At 41.8% G+C, this 18929-nt stretch overlaps 1 protein-coding gene across 4 annotated transcripts in view; it reads left to right on the top strand.

Moving 5' to 3' along the window:
- LOC146380773 (uncharacterized) overlaps positions 1–18929 on the top strand; it is a 67007-nt gene that overhangs the window by 25258 nt on the left and 22820 nt on the right. For 3 of the 4 annotated variants that reach the window (XM_084939975.1, XM_084939973.1, XM_084939974.1), the window contains 24 exons: positions 93–200; positions 1080–1190; positions 3660–3770; positions 4548–4658; positions 4763–4873; positions 4959–5069; positions 5197–5307; positions 5488–5595; positions 6821–6931; positions 7589–7699; positions 8383–8493; positions 8598–8708; positions 8794–8904; positions 9018–9128; positions 9309–9416; positions 10053–10163; positions 12949–13059; positions 13177–13287; positions 13629–13739; positions 15738–15845; positions 16042–16152; positions 16359–16466; positions 16935–17045; positions 17939–18049. In XM_084939975.1, coding sequence (XP_084796101.1) covers positions 93–200; positions 1080–1190; positions 3660–3770; positions 4548–4658; positions 4763–4873; positions 4959–5069; positions 5197–5307; positions 5488–5595; positions 6821–6931; positions 7589–7699; positions 8383–8493; positions 8598–8708; positions 8794–8904; positions 9018–9128; positions 9309–9416; positions 10053–10163; positions 12949–13059; positions 13177–13287; positions 13629–13739; positions 15738–15845; positions 16042–16152; positions 16359–16466; positions 16935–17045; positions 17939–18049 — 2649 coding nt within the window. The remainder of the gene's footprint in view (positions 1–92; positions 201–1079; positions 1191–3659; positions 3771–4547; positions 4659–4762; positions 4874–4958; positions 5070–5196; positions 5308–5487; positions 5596–6820; positions 6932–7588; positions 7700–8382; positions 8494–8597; positions 8709–8793; positions 8905–9017; positions 9129–9308; positions 9417–10052; positions 10164–12948; positions 13060–13176; positions 13288–13628; positions 13740–15737; positions 15846–16041; positions 16153–16358; positions 16467–16934; positions 17046–17938; positions 18050–18929) is intronic. The other variant, XM_084939972.1, reaches the window with a different exon arrangement.

Below are 18929 nucleotides of genomic sequence, written 5' to 3'. Positions count from 1 at the left end.
TCTCTCATCACACACTGACATCTTTCATTCTCCTGTGCATTTCAATGTTCTCTTATTTCTGTTCATTGATTTGTGTTTATTCCTCTTTGAAGGCAAAGTACAAACAGGACAAAGAGGATCTGCCCAACACTTTGTACTCGCTGCTGCCCGAAACTCTGGAGACTCAGTTTGTTAAAGAGATGGCTGAGACGCACAGCGAGGTGGGAGCTCTGATTTTTCTCCTCAGAGTGAATCCTCTTGAATGTCTGAAATATCAGGGTGAGATAAGGATGAGATTTGCACACCTTGCTGAGACTGACTGGAGTCTAAAAGCAGGAGACCAAAGCTGACGAGATGAACTAAATGCAAGTCTTTATTTGGGCTCAAGCCATCAAACTGCAGGAGTACAAACAGGGAAGTATAGGAGACAAAGACCGAAGAGAAGACAGGACTATTTATACACAAAGAGGAATCAGGGAAGTTAAAAAATGAGACAAGTGAGACACAGATGGTTACAATCGAACTAAAAAAGGAAATACCAACAGCAGATCTTTTTCTAATGGCTGTATTTATTAAGTCACTGTAGAAATTTATGACACAAAGGTTTGAAAATAGACGGGCAAAAAAAGTTTTTTAAGCATGTACGAAAAACAGATCAAAGACTAGTATAGTATGTGTGCAATCAGAGTCGGAGCTGAGGCAGGCCTGCAGCGTGTTGGACAGCTCAGCGATAAGGACAAAGTCTCAGTTTAAACCCATTAAACTTTTGTATTTATCAGGTAATAACGATCATCAGCACCCAGTAGAAATAAACTAGAAAACAGTAAATAAACTCCAACAGAATTCAATCAGCTCTTTCCGTTTTCCCACATTCATGTCACGTCTTGGCTACACAAGGTCAAACAGTTCATCCTATTGGATGCAGCTGGTGATGTCACAGTAGCTGCTACGTCACCTCCCAGTCGCCTGCAGAGCTGATAACACTGCTCAGTGAAGGATGAGATATTTCCAGTCATGAGTAGCTGGGAAATAGTTTGAGGCAGGATGAAGTTGTGAGAGTGTGATTCTGTGGGGATTTAAAGTGTGTGTTTGTTTGACAGGTGAAGTACAAGCAGGCAGGTAAGCAGCACACGGCGTCGTCTCTTTACTCCAAACTGCCCCAAACTCTGGAGACCAAACGCGTCAAAGAAGTGACTGAACTGCAGAGTGAAGTGAGTGAATCCTGCTGTGTGTGGTACCATCGCTCTACCTCAGTCTGCTTTTCCATTATTTCACACTTTTCAAGTTTAGGTTGGAGAAAGCGTTACTTCTAAGTGTTGCAGAGGTAGTTTGGGTGAAAAACACTTATTCGTTTTATTGCACTGTAAGATTACATCAAGTGCAGTTCCATATATAGCCCAAAACAACAGGCAGCAACCCAAAGTGTCTTCCAGTTAGGGGAGAATATATCACCAGTCCAAGTATAGGAAATTATAAGTACAAAATAAAAAAGCCACATACACATGATTCATATCCACAGACCAACTGAGGCCTTTACGTGCTCTTGCTGTAGCTGCGTGTGATCTCATCAGGTACTCCAGCTTCCTCACACAGACAAAGACGTGTCGAGGTTAGTTGGTGATTCTGTCTCTCTGTGTTAGCCATGTGAACGACTGGCAGCCATCCAGGGTGTATCCCACTCTCATCCTGTGACACCTGGGATACTCCAGGATAGGTGGGTGGAAGTGAAGCTAAGGAAAAAATACTGAATAAATATGGTTGGAATATCGTAAATAAGAAAATTATTACATTAAACAAATCTACAAGTAAAAAAAATACACTTGATACAAACCGTGAGGCACCTCAGGCTTGACTGGAAGCAGGGACTGATTTAAAGTTGTCAGCTGTTTGACTTTATGTGGGATGACAGATTAATCCAGAGCCAGGAGGCAAGAACAGAGAAGACCTGTCACCCTCAGTTTTTAGGTTAGAGGGGGGGCACGAGGGAAACTGCTGAGGATGACTCCAGTGAACTGGCAGCAAAATGTGGAGTTACTAGATCTGCAACATACATGATCCATGAAGAGCTTTAAAAATAAAATGTAAATAAATCCTGATTCCACAGCTAACCAGTGCAGCTGAGCTAAAACTGAAGTGATGTGTTGTTTTTTCTCTGTACCTATTAAAAGCCAAGTAGCTGCCTTTTGAACCAAGAGTCGGACAAACCAAATGTACTCCAGGCTGGAAGTCACAGCAGCATCAATTACAGTTTGCTTAAGATATAAAAGCTGTTTTAATATATCAGTGGTTTGTCTGGTAAAAGCTGCCCTCCGTACGCAAGAACTGTAAGGTTTTCATTTATCGTTCAAACTGGATTCACTCTTAGCAGAGCTAATGTTGTTTGAGCTCAGGGTCCAAAACTGCCATTTCCACTATAATTCAAATACGTTGGGTTTTCACCCAAATGTAGAAGGTCACAGGTGACAAGTAGATAAAACTGAGTGTCGTCAGCATAACGGTGAACATGGTGTTTTTGGTTGATGTGTATAGAAGAAAGAACCTAAAACATTTATAATAGATGAACTGAAACTGAAAACCAGCTTTGTGAAAGAAATCATGGATCGAGATGTATCTCTTATGTCATCTCTGTTATTATCTGCATCAAAAGTTTTGTTTCCAGTAAGTAAAATGCAGCTGAACTGATGCTTAAAGACTTTTCAGAGGAATTTTAAAAGCAGCACAGAAACAGCTGTGAAGTGATCCGTTTGTGCCAGTTGTAAAACAGGAAAGTTGGCAGGCAACCCAGCGAGCCCCTTTTTAAATGCAAATCAAGATGATGGTTTTTCTTTCCAATCATTTCTGGCACAGCTGTAAACAGCTGTTATCTGCTGGGAGTCAGTGAGGAGTTCAGCTGTTGCCTGAGATGAAAATTTCTTGCAATGTTTTGTTGTTTGTTTATATTACATCTGCTGAGGACGTGGATCTGTCTGTAAACACAAAACCTTCTGAACTCCTGGAAACTTTGTCTGGGTCATGTTAACAATCCACCAACGTCTTCAAGGTCAGCTGAAGGATTTATTGGTAGAAAACTGAGGAGCAAAAAGCTGTGCTGTATGTGCCAACATACAGAAAGCACTGTTTTAAAATATCATGTCACATTTGACCTCTGACCTCTCCGTCAAGCTCGACAGATTTATCTGAAGGTCAAATTGATATTAATGCTATTTTAAACTATTTCTTGCTGCCTTTGCTTTGGGCTGGCTGAAGCTCAGGAGGTAGAGCACGTCGTCTACTAATAGGAAGGTCGGCGAGTCGATCCTTGACTGCATGCCAAACATCCTTGGGCAAGATACTAACCCCACGTTGCTCTCCGATGCATCCATCGGATTATGAATGTGTGTGACTGTTAGATAGAAAGCAGTTAAGCATAGGAAACAAAGTGTTTATATGAATGAGGCATGTTGTATAAAGTGCCCACACCTACATAATGTTTGTGTAATCAAAGTAAACTTTTGTTGCCCTAATCTAATTTTTACTGCTTTACAAGTTACATTTAAAGAGAATAAAGAAAATATGTTTAGTATGAATATATAAAAAGTACAAAACTCCTCCCTTAAAAGTAAATCCTGCGCAGACTGAGCTGCCTGCGATTGCTCACCTCAGCGTGTCTCCTGTTTACTTGAATTCTTTGTTTCCAACAGAAAAAGTACAAAGATGAAGGGAGGAAGGAGATGATGTCGCCTCTGTACGCTCAGCTGCCTGAAACCACAGAGACCCACTTTGCCCGGGAGATGAGTGAAATGCTGAGCGAGGTACAGTTCTGCTGCTATGGTGCATTAAGGATTACAAAGAACAGAAAGTGTAGTAAGTAAGGCCACAGCATTAAAAGCAGCTGCCTGGTATTGCCCCACAAAAACTTTCACTGTTCAGGGCTTGGATGTGGGACCTCCAGTGTGGTGACTTTGTGTTTTGACTTCACCTGTTCTTAAGGTGCTTAGAGGAAAACACATTACATTTTCCCGTTACTGTTCCTGCCGATGTTGGATTGGATTTGCATCTGCAGGATTTAGAGGCCAGGTTTACACTTTGCGCTTGTCACGTTCACGTCAAAGTAACATCTGCATGAATGCCAGGGACTCCTGCTTTTTAAGACCAGGAAAGTCACACTGATACCAGCTGTTTGCTGTGATTTCTGTTTGCAATAAGGCAACTGCTGGTTGAGCAACTCCAAACATTTCAAAGCTGCAGAGCCGTAAGATCTGAGACTGTCTGTATGTAACATGTCATATACAGAATATGTAATAAAGGACTGAAGGATTGTGTCTGAGTCCAGCTGTGAGCGTTAGCTGGAAGTGAAGAGAAGAAAAAGAGATCCTTATATCATTTCCATCTCTGGGAAACTGCTGCCTCCAATTACTGAGCTCATCTCACAGAAGGAGGAAAACAGTTCAGATAAGTTTTGTAGTGGATCCTGTAGGAAATCCCTCTGATTCCACTCATCTGCACGTTTGCTTTGTTTTGGTTGGTGTAATATCTGCTGAGAGACAGGAGACCAGAGTCTGATGCCACGTCTTTGTCTTCATTTCTAGAACAAATATAAGGAAAGTGGGAAGAAGAGCCAGGCTGTCAGTGTGTATTCCCAGCTGCCACAGACCAACGAAATCCAGTTTGCCAAAGCTGTATCTGAAATACAGAGTGAGGTACGGGAACATCGCGTGTTTAAGATCTGTTTAGAAGTCAAACCTCAGTCACAGCGTTTACATTCGATGCCTTTATTTATTATTTTCCTCTCTTTGTTTTTCAGAGCAAATATAAAGAAGCAGGGAAGAAGGAAGCGTCCAGCTCTCTGTACTCGAAGCTGCCCGAGACTCTGCAAACTCAGCACGCCAAAGAGGTGGCACAGCTGCAGAGTCAGGTACTCACATCACAGACAAGAGAGAAGATACAAACAAATGTTCCTCTGCAGTTTGAATTCTGCCTGTTGTTTGGTGTCTTTGTAGGTGAAGTATAAACAGGACGGTAAGAAGGAGGTGAGCAGCTCTCTGTATCATCAGCTGCCTGCAACCACAGAGACACAGCTGGCCAAAGAGCTGAGAGATATCTGCAGTGAGGTGAGAAACACAGAGACACAGTCTGAATGTGAAAGTGTCCCTGCTGTGTGTCAGCTGTTTAAAGTCAGTGTGTGTGTGTGTGTGTGTGTGTGTGTGTGTGTGTGTGTGTGTGTGTGTGTGTGTGTAGGTGAAGTACAAAGAGGAGGGTAAGAAGGAGATCAGTAAGAACTTGTACTCGCTGCTCCCAGAGACGCCAGAGACACAGTTCGCCAGACAGATGTCAGAAATACAGAGTGAGGTGAGGACCCTGAACGCACCACACAGGTGTATAGTTTCATCAGATCTCAGAGGATCTGTGTCTGTGTAAGAAATCTGCAGTTTGCAGCACTAATTCTATTATTAGTATTATAGTAAAAAAATAACTGTTTTTAAGTTTTTCGTGTCGGAATAAAAACATTTTTCATTCTTTTGTTTGAAGGCAAACTACAAGAAGGACAAAGAGGATCTGCCCAACACTTTGTACTCGCTGCTGCCTGAAACTCTGCAGACTCAGTTTGTTAAAGAGATGGCTGAGACGCACAGCGAGGTGGGAACTGTTTTAGTGATCATCACTCTCCTGCCATTTTTGGACAAAGCGTTGTTCCAGACAATATTTGGGTTTGAAGACTGAGCGTGTCCGACTATCAAGTACTGAAGTAGCACTGCATTGTGCAGAGACCTTATAAAGCAGGGAGACAGCACTCGAAGATCCCAGAATAAACAGCTTTGAGAGAATTCTGAAACTTCACTTGGAGTAAGAATAAAGTCCAAATTCAGATATTCTCAAATAATTCAAAATTCCCAAAACAATGAAAATTCCCAAACGCATAAATACTGAATGGACTGCGTTTATTGTTTTATATGTGAAGCTGGTCTTTTCTCTATTTTAGGCCATCTAAGCATTGATGAAATGAGGCTGCTTTTGTCAGCTCTGATTACACGGAGCTCCTGTTTTTCCAGCTCTGTCGTCCGTGCGTCCTGGCACTTTGGATCAGTTCTGCATTTCCAGTCTGTCACAGCTCACATGTCACTCAACACATAATCACCTGACAGTTAATTCAGTTGTTGTCAGTGAACTTCTATATACAGGTGTTATCCCAAAAGGTAGCTCATAAGTCTTGATAAATACGTCCGTGTCCGAGAGTTTGGAGTGATGTCACATCTACGTTAGATGCTTCCAGCACTCTGCTGTGTTTCTAAGGTCATATCAACACGTCCTGTTCTGGATTTATTAAGTCAAACTGGAAATTTAGGACACAAAACATTAACAACAGAAGACCAATAAACATTTTTAGCATGTTGGAAAACACATCAGAGACTGATACGGTCCTTCAATGGCAGCAGTGAGAGTGGGCGCTGCTGTGGACGCAGTCCTGCAGCGTGTTGGACGGCTCAGATACTCTGACCTTAAACCTGTTAAACAGCTTTATATTAATAAGCTCCAGCCGCAGCACACGAGTGCAAATAAACTTAAAACAGTAAATAAACTCCAACAGAATTCAATCAGCTCTGTCCGATTCCCCACATTCATGTCATGTCTTAGCTGCACAGGGTCAAACAGGGCACGGAGCTGAAATCCTATTGGATAGATGCAGCTGGTGATGTCACAGAGTGGTTACTAAATTAACTCCCAGTCGCCTGCAGAGCTGATAACACTGCTCAGTGAAGGATGAGATATTTCCAGTCATGAGTAGCTGGGAAATCGTTTGAGGCAGGATGAAGTTGTGAGAGTGTGATTCTGTGGGGATTTAAAGTGTGTGTTTGTTTGACAGGTGAAGTACAAGCAGGCAGGTAAGCAGCACACGGCGTCGTCTCTTTACTCCAAACTGCCCCAAACTCTGGAGACCAAACGCGTCAAAGAAGTGACTGAACTGCAGAGTGAAGTGAGTGAATCCTGCTGTGTGTTTCCTGTTTCCTGCTCCTCAGGCTTCATTTGGCTTTTATTTATTCAGGCTTGGAGATGTGAGACTGTATGATCACACACAGAACAGTGTTTAACACTAAGCAGCAGGAGCTGACCTACAGTGTTGATTAGATACCATCAAGTACAGGAAATCTAAACACAAAGGACCAGAGTCGCGTAAACACACAGCAGGTAGAACAGTTACACAGATGTTAAAAACATAATTAAAATGAAAACTGCGAATGAAGAAGAGAACAATTAGCTGCACAGTGGTTTAAATCCACCAGGCGTCTGGACCTGTCTGTGTGGCTTCTCTCCACACAGGCGACACCTCATCCAACACTTCTTTCACTAAGCTGGTTGCAGTTTCACCACTGTCGAAAGTGTTTCTGTGTTTCTGTTATTACTGTGAAGTGTTGGCTTTATGTTAGTACAGCGAGCTAAAGAAACTCAGCAGGTGACCTGACGAGCTTCTTTTAAATGCAGGTCAAGATAGTGTTTTTTTTTTCTTTCCAATCATTTCTGGAACAGCTGTAAACAGCTGTTATCTGCTGGGACTCAGTGGAGTTTATTCTTGTTCGCAGAGATGAAAAGTTTTTGTTTCTTTTTCTTTACTTGAATTCTTTGTTTCCAACAGAAAAAGTACAAAGATGAAGGGAGGAAGGAGATGATGTCGCCTCTGTACGCTCAGCTGCCTGAAACCACAGAGACCCACTTTGCCCGGGAGATGAGTGAAATGCTGAGCGAGGTACAGTTCTGCTGCAGATCTTTCATCTTCTACACCAGACTTCTTAATGAGTTGTTTACAGACTTTTGTTTCTACAAAATCCATTAAGCATTAGAAAGAATAGAGAGCATGTACCAGTGAGCGACAGCATTAAACCACCTGCCTGATATTGTGTAGATCCCCAGATAGGTGTTCAGGACTCCGGGGACCTCTGGGGGTGTCCTGTGGGGGCTTGATGTTTTGAGTAGAGGTCTCTGGCATAACTGCACCTACTTCCAAGGTGCTTGGAGAAAATTACAGGGACGTTGGCAGTTTGGGCTCTTGCGGGGCCTGTGAGCAACTCCAAACATTTCAAAGCTGCAGAGCCGTAAGATCTGAGACTGTCTGTATGTAACATGTCATATACAGAATATGTAATAAAGGACTGAAGGATTGTGTCTGAGTCCAGCTGTGAGCGTTAGCTGGAAGTGAAGAGAAGAAAAAGAGATCCTTATATCATTTCCATCTCTGGGAAACTGCTGCCTCCAATTACTGAGCTCATCTCACAGAAGGAGGAAAACAGTTCAGATAAGTTTTGTAGTGGATCCTGTAGGAAATCCCTCTGATTCCACTCATCTGCACGTTTGCTTTGTTTTGGTTGGTGTAATATCTGCTGAGAGACAGGAGACCAGAGTCTGATGCCACGTCTTTGTCTTCATTTCTAGAACAAATATAAGGAAAGTGGGAAGAAGAGCCAGACTGTCAGTGTGTATTCCCAGCTGCCACAGACCAACGAAATCCAGTTTGCCAAAGCTGTATCTGAAATACAGAGTGAGGTACGGGAACATCGCGTGTTTAAGATCTGTTTAGAAGTCAAACCTCAGTCACAGCGTTTACATTCGATGCCTTTATTTATTATTTTCCTCTCTTTGTTTTTCAGAGCAAATATAAAGAAGCAGGGAAGAAGGAAGCGTCCAGCTCTCTGTACTCGAAGCTGCCCGAGACTCTGCAAACTCAGCACGCCAAAGAGGTGGCACAGCTGCAGAGTCAGGTACTCACATCACAGACAAGAGAGAAGATACAAACAAATGTTCCTCTGCAGTTTGAATTCTGCCTGTTGTTTGGTGTCTTTGTAGGTGAAGTATAAACAGGACGGTAAGAAGGAGGTGAGCAGCTCTCTGTATCATCAGCTGCCTGCAACCACAGAGACACAGCTGGCCAAAGAGCTGAGAGATATCTGCAGTGAGGTGAGAAACACAGAGACACAGTCTGAATGTGAAAGTGTCCCTGCTGTGTGTCAGCTGTTTAAAGTCAGTGTGTGTGTGTGTGTGTGTGTGTGTGTGTGTGTGTGTGTGTGTAGGTGAAGTACAAAGAGGAGGGTAAGAAGGAGATCAGTAAGAACTTGTACTCGCTGCTCCCAGAGACGCCAGAGACACAGTTCGCCAAACAGATGTCAGAAATACAGAGTGAGGTGAGGACCCTGAACGCACCACACAGGTGTATAGTTTCATCAGATCTCAGAGGATCTGTGTCTGTGTAAGAAATCTGCAGTTTGCAGCACTAATTCTATTATTAGTATTATAGTAAAAAAATAACTGTCTTTAAGTTTTTCGTGTTGGATTAAAAACATTTTTCATTCTTTTGTTTGAAGGCAAACTACAAGAAGGACAAAGAGGATCTGCCCAACACTTTGTACTCGCTGCTGCCTGAAACTCTGCAGACTCAGTTTGTTAAAGAGATGGCTGAGACGCACAGCGAGGTGGGAACTGTTTTCGTGTTGTTTCAGACAATATTCTGGGTTTTAAACAGTCAAAGCAACATTAGGTAAAGAAAATTGTGGTACAGGTATAAATTCCAGGTTAAAAAATCCTGTGGTGCAGCATGGTGGTGGAGTGGTTAGCACCACCCAGAGAGTTCCTGCAGAGTTCGAATATTCTCCCACAGAAGGATAGAGAGGCGTGGCCATATCTGAGACGTTATCAGCCTGCAGAGCGTACGACTGTCAATGCAAAGCCCTTAGAGTCTAAAATATGTGTGTGCCCATCTCAGACACTCCATCAGGTTAACACAGGGCAGATAAACTGGCTGCTGTTGTCTATTCTGGTCTTCTTATCAGTGTTATCACATTCAGAGCTCCTGGGTGCCTTTCTGCCCTCCTCCTTCTTTGCTGCAACATATTCAGACTGATTTTATCCTCTTTGAAGAACACAAGAAACATCCAGTTCTTCCTGTTTACCTGGTGTTAGTCCATATCCAGTGCATACAGTCAAAATAAGCACAATATTAGTCTGAAAAGGTGATACTAAAAGCTTTTTCCAACAGCACATCTTCTCCCATATTGCTGTCCGAGACAGAATGTAAAAACTGTGATAATGAACGTAACATTTTCCTGCAGGTTAAATACAAAGAAGCAGGGAAGAAAGAGGCCAGCAGCTCTCTGTACCACCAGCTCCCTGAGACTCTGGAGACGCAGCACGTTAAAGAGGTTACTGAGCTGCAGAGCGAGGTACACACATCCATTATTCACATTCACTTATCCACTTTTCATGAAGTGGAATATTAGAGCACCAAAACATTAGAGAGCTATTCCCTTCTTTCCATGTAAAATCTAATATTTAGTTTGAGTTTGTCAGAGCTGGCCGGTGTGAGCATCGTCTCTGTTTGCATGCAGCTGTAAAGATGTGTTTAAGGACGACTGCGTGAACGTTTTTTCCTGTAAAGTCAGGTCTATGAGAACGTCGTGTCTTCGCTGCTGTCTTGCATTTTTTAAGCTGAGACACTGAGTGCAGCGTTACTCCTCAAATATTTAATAAATGAGTCATATTTTGCACTTTGAAGACGCTCAGCTGAATGTCTGGGATATTTCCAATGCTGTTTGTAACAGTCAGACCTTGTCTGCATGATGTCACTGAGGAACAGCAGTCTTTGTAAAGAAACTCAGATATTCAGCAGAAAAACAACAACTGAGAGTCTGTAAACAGCAGAGTTTATGATTAATTCTCTGGTTTGGAGGTTAGATCTCTGTAATCACTGCTGAATTTGTTTTCATTTCATAGTATAGCAAGTAAGTTCAGTCAGACGCTCAGCCAAAGCCAAACTGCTGTGGTGCAGGTGTGGTGCAGTCCTGCAGGACAGTGACTGATGAAGGGGAATAACAAGAGGAAGGTGTCATTGCAGCCAGAGCAGTGTTTGTACTCAGGAAGTCAAACAGAGGGAGGAGATTCTTCCAGAAGATATTTCCGGGGTTGTTAAGATAGAAGTGGAGAACATACTGGGATGAGATCATGGACTGTATATAAAAGATGGACATAGCCACTATGATGTCACCCAGTGACTGAAGCCTCAGCATTAGTGTTTTGGCTCCCACTGTGTTATTTTTTGGTTAACAAAAGTGCTTATATCGAAACAGCAGGATGGGCTGCTAAGTAATTAACTGACACTACAAAGTTAGCAAGCTAGCCGTACAGGTGCATTGCACAGATAGAGATACCTGCTAGTTACTGCTAACATCCAAATAAACTGAACCACATCCATATTATTTATCAGATAATTGCATGAAAAAGCCCCAAAAGGCTCCAGTTCAGTGATTCCACACAGCCGAGGTGAGGGCTCGTAGACAGCTTGCAGCTACGCATCTGTCAGCCAGAGCATCCTGTAACACGACGTAACTTTCAGCATTCATAAAGTTTAAACAAGTGAGTTAAAAACCCTCAACAGCTGCGTCTGTTTCTGCTGTAAAATGAACATTTCTTATGACTGACTCGTTTATAGAGCCAGCTTCAAGTAATAATAATAACAATAATAATAATAATAATGGGTTGCATTTATATAGCGCTTTTCGAGACCCTCAAAGCGCTTTACAATTCCACTATTCATTCACTCTCACACACTGGTGGAGGCAGCTACAGGTGTAGCCACAGCTGCTCTGGGGCAGACTGACAGAAGCGAGGCTGCCATATCGCGCCATCGGCCCCTCTGGCCATCACCAGTAGGTCGTAGGTGAAGTGTCTTGCCCAAGGACACAACGAACAAGATAGACAGAGCTGAGGATCGAACCGGCAACCTTCCGGTTACAAGATGAGCTGGTCACTAGAGGAACTGCAGGTTTTTGGCAAAGGTGACTTCAACTGACTCCACTCAGCATCGTGTCCTGTGAATGGGGATGTTGTCTTTCTGTTATTGTAGTTTTCTGTCTATTTGTCACTAGTTTGAAACTTTCTTTATAGTAGTTTCTATAATTTAATTGAGGTGTTTTTAATCAGCAACAAGTCAGGACAACGTTGGCCTCGGGGCACTTTATTCTGAAAGGTAAAGACCCGACAGTATTGTGGAGAGAACCCCAGCAATCAAGTGACCCCTGTGAGCAGGCACATTGTGATTGTGGGACAGAAAAAGTCCCTTTGAAGGGAAAGATCCTGTGAGTGGGCGTGACGAGAAAGAGAAAAGAAGACAGAGCAACAGGTGGATACTTACCTACATGTACTTTCTGCAGTGAATAGCTGCATGGGCATAACCAATAAAGGAAACTCACTTTAACCTTTACCTTATTGCACACATTGTAATATTATCATTATGAATCCCTCTCACTCAGTATGCCCCCCTCTGGTGCTGCATTTTATTTGTTTTATTTAGATTCTGAATAATGCACAGCTGCTTCTTTTCTTTCCAACAAATGAACAGGTTGCATTTTATTTTAGTCGAGTTCAGTTTCCTGAGTCACGCTGTAACGTTTGGAGCTGTGCAGCAATAAAGCTGTCATCCTTAAATTAAAGGGCCTTTGTTTTATTATCTCTGGATAATAAAGCTGCGTTTGTGATGCAGGCAGGATCCAACATCAGCAGCTCTGTAGGACCTGAAGTGAAACAGTTTTTACAAACTTTACAAACAGCGCAGAGGTCAGTTCTGTGTAAATGAAGCATTTCCATAAAACTGAGACGCCAGCTGCTGCTGCTGTTACTCATCTGTTCAATCTGAGACCAGCGAGTGTGTCACAGAAAACTGACATTGAACAATAACAAGAAATGAAGTTCTCGACGTTATTGTCCATCAGTTACAAACGGCTTCATGGACATCGGTCCATTCATTCACTCACTTTCAGCTCGTTCAGAGTTTCAGTTTCACAATAAAAGTTAAAACAACAATAACCACCAAACTGGGCTGAGACTGAAATATTTCTTTATTACGATGTTTTTATGTAAACTTTATTTCTTCAGAGTTCTTGTTCTGTCTGAGTAAAAGTCAAGATCTCAAATATTTACTTGATATTTAGTTTTGCTCTCCCTGCTTTCTAGAACAAGTACAAGCAGAGCGGGAAGAAGGCGATGTCGTCCAGTTTGTACTCTCAGCTGCCGCAGACGGCCGAAACGCAGCTCGCCGCCAAGATGTCCGACATGCAGAGTGAAGTAAGATTTCAGCCGCTGTTCCCTCGGTTTCTTCTTCGCTCCCGGTTCCTCCTCGTGTCTGAATTAGTTCAGGATTGGGGGTCACTGGGCCTTAGGTCTTTCTTTTTCCCTCTGCAGTGTAAATACAAGGAGAACGGCATCAAGAGCCTCTCTCAGAGTCTCTACTCGCATCTACCAGAAACAGCCGAGACTCAGTTAGCACGAACTGTGTCTGAGCTGCAGAGTGAGGTGAGGAAAACGAGAGCATTTCATTTTTAGTTAACAGGATAATAGTTGTTGTGTCTGTTCTTGACTGTTAAACTAAAAGTGATTTAGTCATAAATCCATCCAAGTGTTTTATTATTACCTGCACAATAAACACAGAGGATGTAGCTTTCTAAGAATCAGTGACTCAGTAGTTATTATCTTTACACCTGCAGACGCTGGTTCAAAAGTAAATCACAGTCCAAAAAGTGTCCCTGTTTACGGTCTGTGAGCTGGCAATGAGACTGATGGCAACAATGTGGCTTTTTAATGTTCGGTCATGTCGTTTTGAACCTGCAAGCAAATATGACTGATGTTTTCTTTAGGCCAAGTACAAGGAGGCGAGCAAAAAGGAGGCGACCAGCTGTCTGTACCATCAGCTGCCCGAAACACTGGAGACTCAGCATGCTAAAGAGGCTACTGAGCTACAAAGTCAGGTACGAGATGAGACTGTCAGTCAAATCAGTTAATGAGGGAAAATTCAAGAGATTTATTGACTTTGTGCAAGCATCATTAAATCATAGCAATCTCCCTCACATGGCACATGATAAATACCTGACATACATATGAATACAACAGGCTGACACGTATTATAAAGTACATATTTTCCATAGCAATATCAGTGCTGTTAATCTCATTTATCTGTGAATTTTATCCACCTTTCCAGGCACCCAGGGCTTGATGTTTTTATATGTTTAAAAACTGCAGTTTCTGCCAAATGATAATCCATCTGTTTTGAGAGGACTGGAGTGAGGAGCCAAATACAGACACCAAAGCAGATGGAAGTAACAGAAGTCAAGCTTTTATTTCAGTTTATAGAAAAAAGTTCCAAAATTATCAAAGTCCAGAAGGTGAAGTAACACAGATATCCAAGAAGTAAACACGAAGAAACATGGAGCGAATAATAGCAACAAACAGGGCTGCACATAACGACGCCTCGACAAGAAGGAAACCTTTGTACTGTAGATAGTCTGGTGCACGGCTGCCGACACCCTTCTTTGAGGGGTGGCTGTAGCTCAGGAGGTAGACGAGGTCATCTACTGATCAGAAGGTCGTCGTTTGATCCTTGGCTCCCTGTAGTCTGCATGTCAAACATCCTCGGGCAAGATATTAACCCCAAGTTGCTCTCGATGCATCCATCGGAGTGTGAATGTGTGTGAATGTAGTTAGTAAGCACTGAAAAGCAAAGAAGAAAGTGCTTGTGTGAATGGATGAATGTGCACTTTGAGTACTCGGGGAAGTGTAGAAAAGCACTATATAAGAATCAGACTGTTTACTGCTTACACAAAGAGACGCAGGTTAAAACAATCAATGACACGTGAGGAAAGTTCGTTACAACAGCAGGAAAACAGAGTTATTAAAGAAAGAAAACAACAGAAAACTTAGTTTGAAAAACAAAAAGACTGGAATAAAATCCACAGGAGGCAACAAACATTTCCACAGAAAAAAGGAGGAAAAGACTGAAGTAAGAAAATCAATACGTACATTTTTGTACACGTTCATGTACACGCACAAATTTGGCATCACTGTACACCAAAAACATTAATGCAGTCAGATCAGTTTTGTTCCCGTCACCATTCTGTTTCTTATGTGAAAATAATTATTGTGGTTTTTTTTGCAGTTGTTCAGACGTTTAAACTGACATTTAAAGGATAAAATCCTGAAAATAATTTCATGTTTAAACGTTTTGAAAAGGCCTCAAGTTGGAGAAATGATTTCTGAAAAAAAGAAATAAAATTAAAAAATAATGTTGTTGTTGTGTGAGCATTTTATGGCAGATTTTGTTTGTGTACTTTTTTGTACACATGGGTGTCAAAAGGGTGCAAAATATCAGGAGGCCACAAGGGTTAAGTTGAACCCCCTCCACACACACACACACACACACACACACACACACACACACACACACACACACGAAAACCAAACACTAAAATAAAACCTCAAACCTCCACGAGTGCAATTAAATAAACACATCAATGCAAATAAATGTGTCAATTATTATTTCAAATCAGAATTAATTAATTAAATATTAAATAATGAATTAAATGTAGAATAATATTGTTTAAAACATTTAATACAGTATTTATCTGTTTGCAATTGTATTTAATTAATTTCACTTTTAATTGATGATTTAGTGTTTGAAGTTTTGGTATCGGGTTTAAATTGGGGGCTGTTTGTTTGTTTGTTTGTTTGTTTGTTTGTTTGTTTGTTTGTTTGTTTGTTTGTTTTTTAGCAAGTTCGGGGTCCATTTTTGATTTCGTTTTTGTTCGGCTGAGTTTGAGTAGTTTCTGTCTGTGTCTACCATTTTTTCTGCATCGATTATTTTTTTATTGAGCTTGACTTTGATCGTTCTTCTGAACAAATTCTGACTTTTTTATGTAGATTTGTTTTTCTGTTACGGTGTATGATTAACCGAGTATGTCTCTGCTCTCCAGGTGAAATACAAGGACGGTAAGAAGGAGCTGAGCACCAACCTGTACTCACTGCTGCCTGAGACAGAGGAGATCAAGTTTGCTAAAGCAGTGACGGAGCTTCAGAGTGAGGTGGGCGGACGTCCGCAACGTGTAAAAACATGTTGGTCCAATAGTTTCGCTGCAGCTTGTTCTGTGTCATAAAATTGCTAAAAAAAAAATCCCAGTGATTCATCGTGTTGATGTTGTTACAACATCGTAATTTACTGTTCTCATTTTTCTCTGGACACTTTTCCATCATCTCACTCTGCATGTTTGTGTGCTGCAGAATAAATACAAGCAGAAAGGCAGACAGGAGATCAGCAGCAGTGTTTTCCATCAGATGCCGGAGACCAAAGAGATGGAGTTTGTTAAGCACATCTCAGAACTTCAGAGCGAGGTGATTTACACAGATTTACTGATTTACACCTATTTAGGTCAAATTTGACAAAATATGCTCCAAAACTGTGGAGTGTTTAGAAACTAACAGCTATGTTTATGTCAAGTACTTTTCTGTTCATGGTATGTAAATTTACTACTTCTCTCAGAAATATAGCAAATATATCTCTCAATGTGTTTTTTCCTCTGTGCGTCTGGCTCTTCTAGTCAAAATACAAGAAGGACAAAGAGGATCTGCCCAACACTTTGTACTCGCTGCTGCCTGAAACTCTGGAGACTCAGTTTGTTAAAGAGATGGCTGAGACACACAGCGAGGTGGGAACTGTGTGTGTTCACAGTTTGATTGCACATTGAAAATGAAGCATGTATAAAAATAAATCAAATACAACTCTGTGAATGTCGGGAATATAAAAGCTTTCTGTGTTTGCTGTTTTTGCTGGTAACTTTTTACTAATGTCTGGCTTCATGAACTTACTGTAAATGTTATCACAGAGGTTCCAATAGCCTAAAAATCATAAATATGGAGGTCTTTAATTTGGATTTAGGCTGATTTTCTTTCTGTCAGCTTTTTCAGTTTTAGAATTGAGTGTCATCTGCAAACAGCTGTATATTCTGTGCTCCCCGTGCTCCAGGCCTGCATGCTGCATACTTCTGTTATAAAGATGTCAGTGCAAGCTCCAAATCTATTCAAACACAGACGGAATCAGATGCAGTGTGAGGTGCAGGCGTGTGTTCAGTGTCACTGAGCAGTTATTAATCTCCTGTCTTGTTTTCATCACCCAGAATAAATACAAAGAGGCGGGTAAGAAGGAGATGGTGAAGTGTCTGTACTCTCTGCTGCCCGAGACCAAAGAAACTCAGCATGCCAAGGAGCAGAGCCAGCTGCACAGTGAGGTACATTTAAACATGCAGTCACTGCTCTCTGAACCTTCATGAGCATGTTGTGAGTCAGCAGCAGGTTCGCTTTACAGACAGGATTGTTCCCGTTTGCTGTTTTTGAACAAGGCAGGGCCAAATATCACGACACACTACTTTTGAAGTACCGGTGTCTTGATACAGAAGTGCTGATGTTGTATTTATAACACACATTTAATCGTTTTGTGAATGTTTGTGCAGCTCTAGTTGAAGACTGTCTCTACCTTTCAGATTCTTATTACAAATGCAGAACAACAAGTTAACAGTGAGATTTACCTGCTTTTCAGATTTTCTGTGCATTACAATATCATTGGCATGAAGGTTTTTTGCTATGATAACAGTGTTGTTTCTTATAAATAGGATGTTTGTGTAGTAACAGAAAAAATCTATTTAAAGTTTTATGGTTGATCATTGAGTTTTCAGGCAGGATTTGCTTTATTTGTGCCTCATGGGATCGCGGGACACCATTTGGGAACGACTGCTGTTCAGCAAACCAACAGGGCATTTCCATTTGTTTACCTGTACACATGTGCTGCTGCATTTTATGTTGTTTTTTAATCAGTCTGTAGCTCGGTGCAGTGTTTCCAGTTTAGAGATGAAAATCATTAAAATCAGCTTAACTGTAAGTCAGGCAGGCATCATTACATTCTGTTAGACCTCAGCACACACAACTGTTGTGATCATATTTTTTGAGCAGATTTATAATGCATCAGACTCATAATAATAAATATTTCATTATGAAAATCTCTAATTATGCAGAACTTTAAAATAAATGTTGGTGAGACAGCAAAGCAAAATGCTGCACTGCTTTTTCAAAAGACGTCCTGATGTGGTCGGCGTCTTTTGATGTGGCTCACGTGTTTGTGTTGCAGAAAGCTTACAGGGAGGAGAGCAAGAAAGAAGCCGGCTGTAGTCTCTATGCCCAGATGCCCCAAACCATCGAGACCGTGTTTGCCAAAGAGCTGAGCAAAACACAGAGCGATGTGAGTGAAGCCGCCTTCACAGCATCAAGTCAGAGACACCAAATCGATATTTGCGCTCAGTTTAACGAGCAAACGGAGCAAACTTGAGACATAAAAGCTGAGCTTTTGAAAGAGCAACAACAGAAAATATTGAACTTCTCTGCATGTTTTTAAGCAGCAAAGTGATGAAACGTGAACATGTTTAGACAGATGTCACACCTCTGGAATTATAATCCACTCGGAGTTCACATTTCTAACTAAAGAGCAGATGGGAGGCATTTAAACAGCAACATCCCGCGGTCCTGTGTTACACACACACACAAATACACACACAGACACACACACACACAGACACGCTCATGGGAAGTGTTTTGTGAGTTGGTATCATTTTGTCTGTAGAAGCGTGAAAACAGGGAGCAGCTGTGTGGTGCTCCAGAGCCTGAGGACACAGACACTGACCTACTGTCCACCACACACACACTCACACACACACACACACACACACACACACACACACACACACACACACACACACACACACACACAGTAGTGGCAGATTGAAGCTGATAAACTGGGACAGACACACACTTCTCACAGACTCACTGCTGGAAACTGACACCTGTGACAGAGATTTTACAAACTGTCCACGAGCTGGACGCTGCTGATGTTTATGAGCATGTGATGGTGAATCTGGAGAGAGAAAGGATGACTGTGTTTCACACCTTTCAACAGTTCCTAGAAGAGTGCTTTGGATGAGAGATGAAGGTGTTAGGATAAGACGGATAAGATGCTCGAGGAAGTATAAAAAGATAGTCAGGATTAAAAACAGAAGGAGGCAGCTGAGTGGTTAAAGGCCCGTCCATGTCCCAGCTGAGGTGTGTCAGGTTTGTCCTGGTGGGTG

This window comes from Perissodus microlepis, chromosome 9 (genome assembly GCF_051167445.1).
Source record: "Perissodus microlepis isolate ML-2025 ecotype Zambia chromosome 9, ASM5116744v1, whole genome shotgun sequence".
NCBI classification, from domain to species: Eukaryota; Metazoa; Chordata; class Actinopteri; order Cichliformes; family Cichlidae; genus Perissodus; species Perissodus microlepis.
Note: the sequence above shows the minus strand (reverse complement) of the source record. Positions and strands in the feature narration are given on the sequence as shown.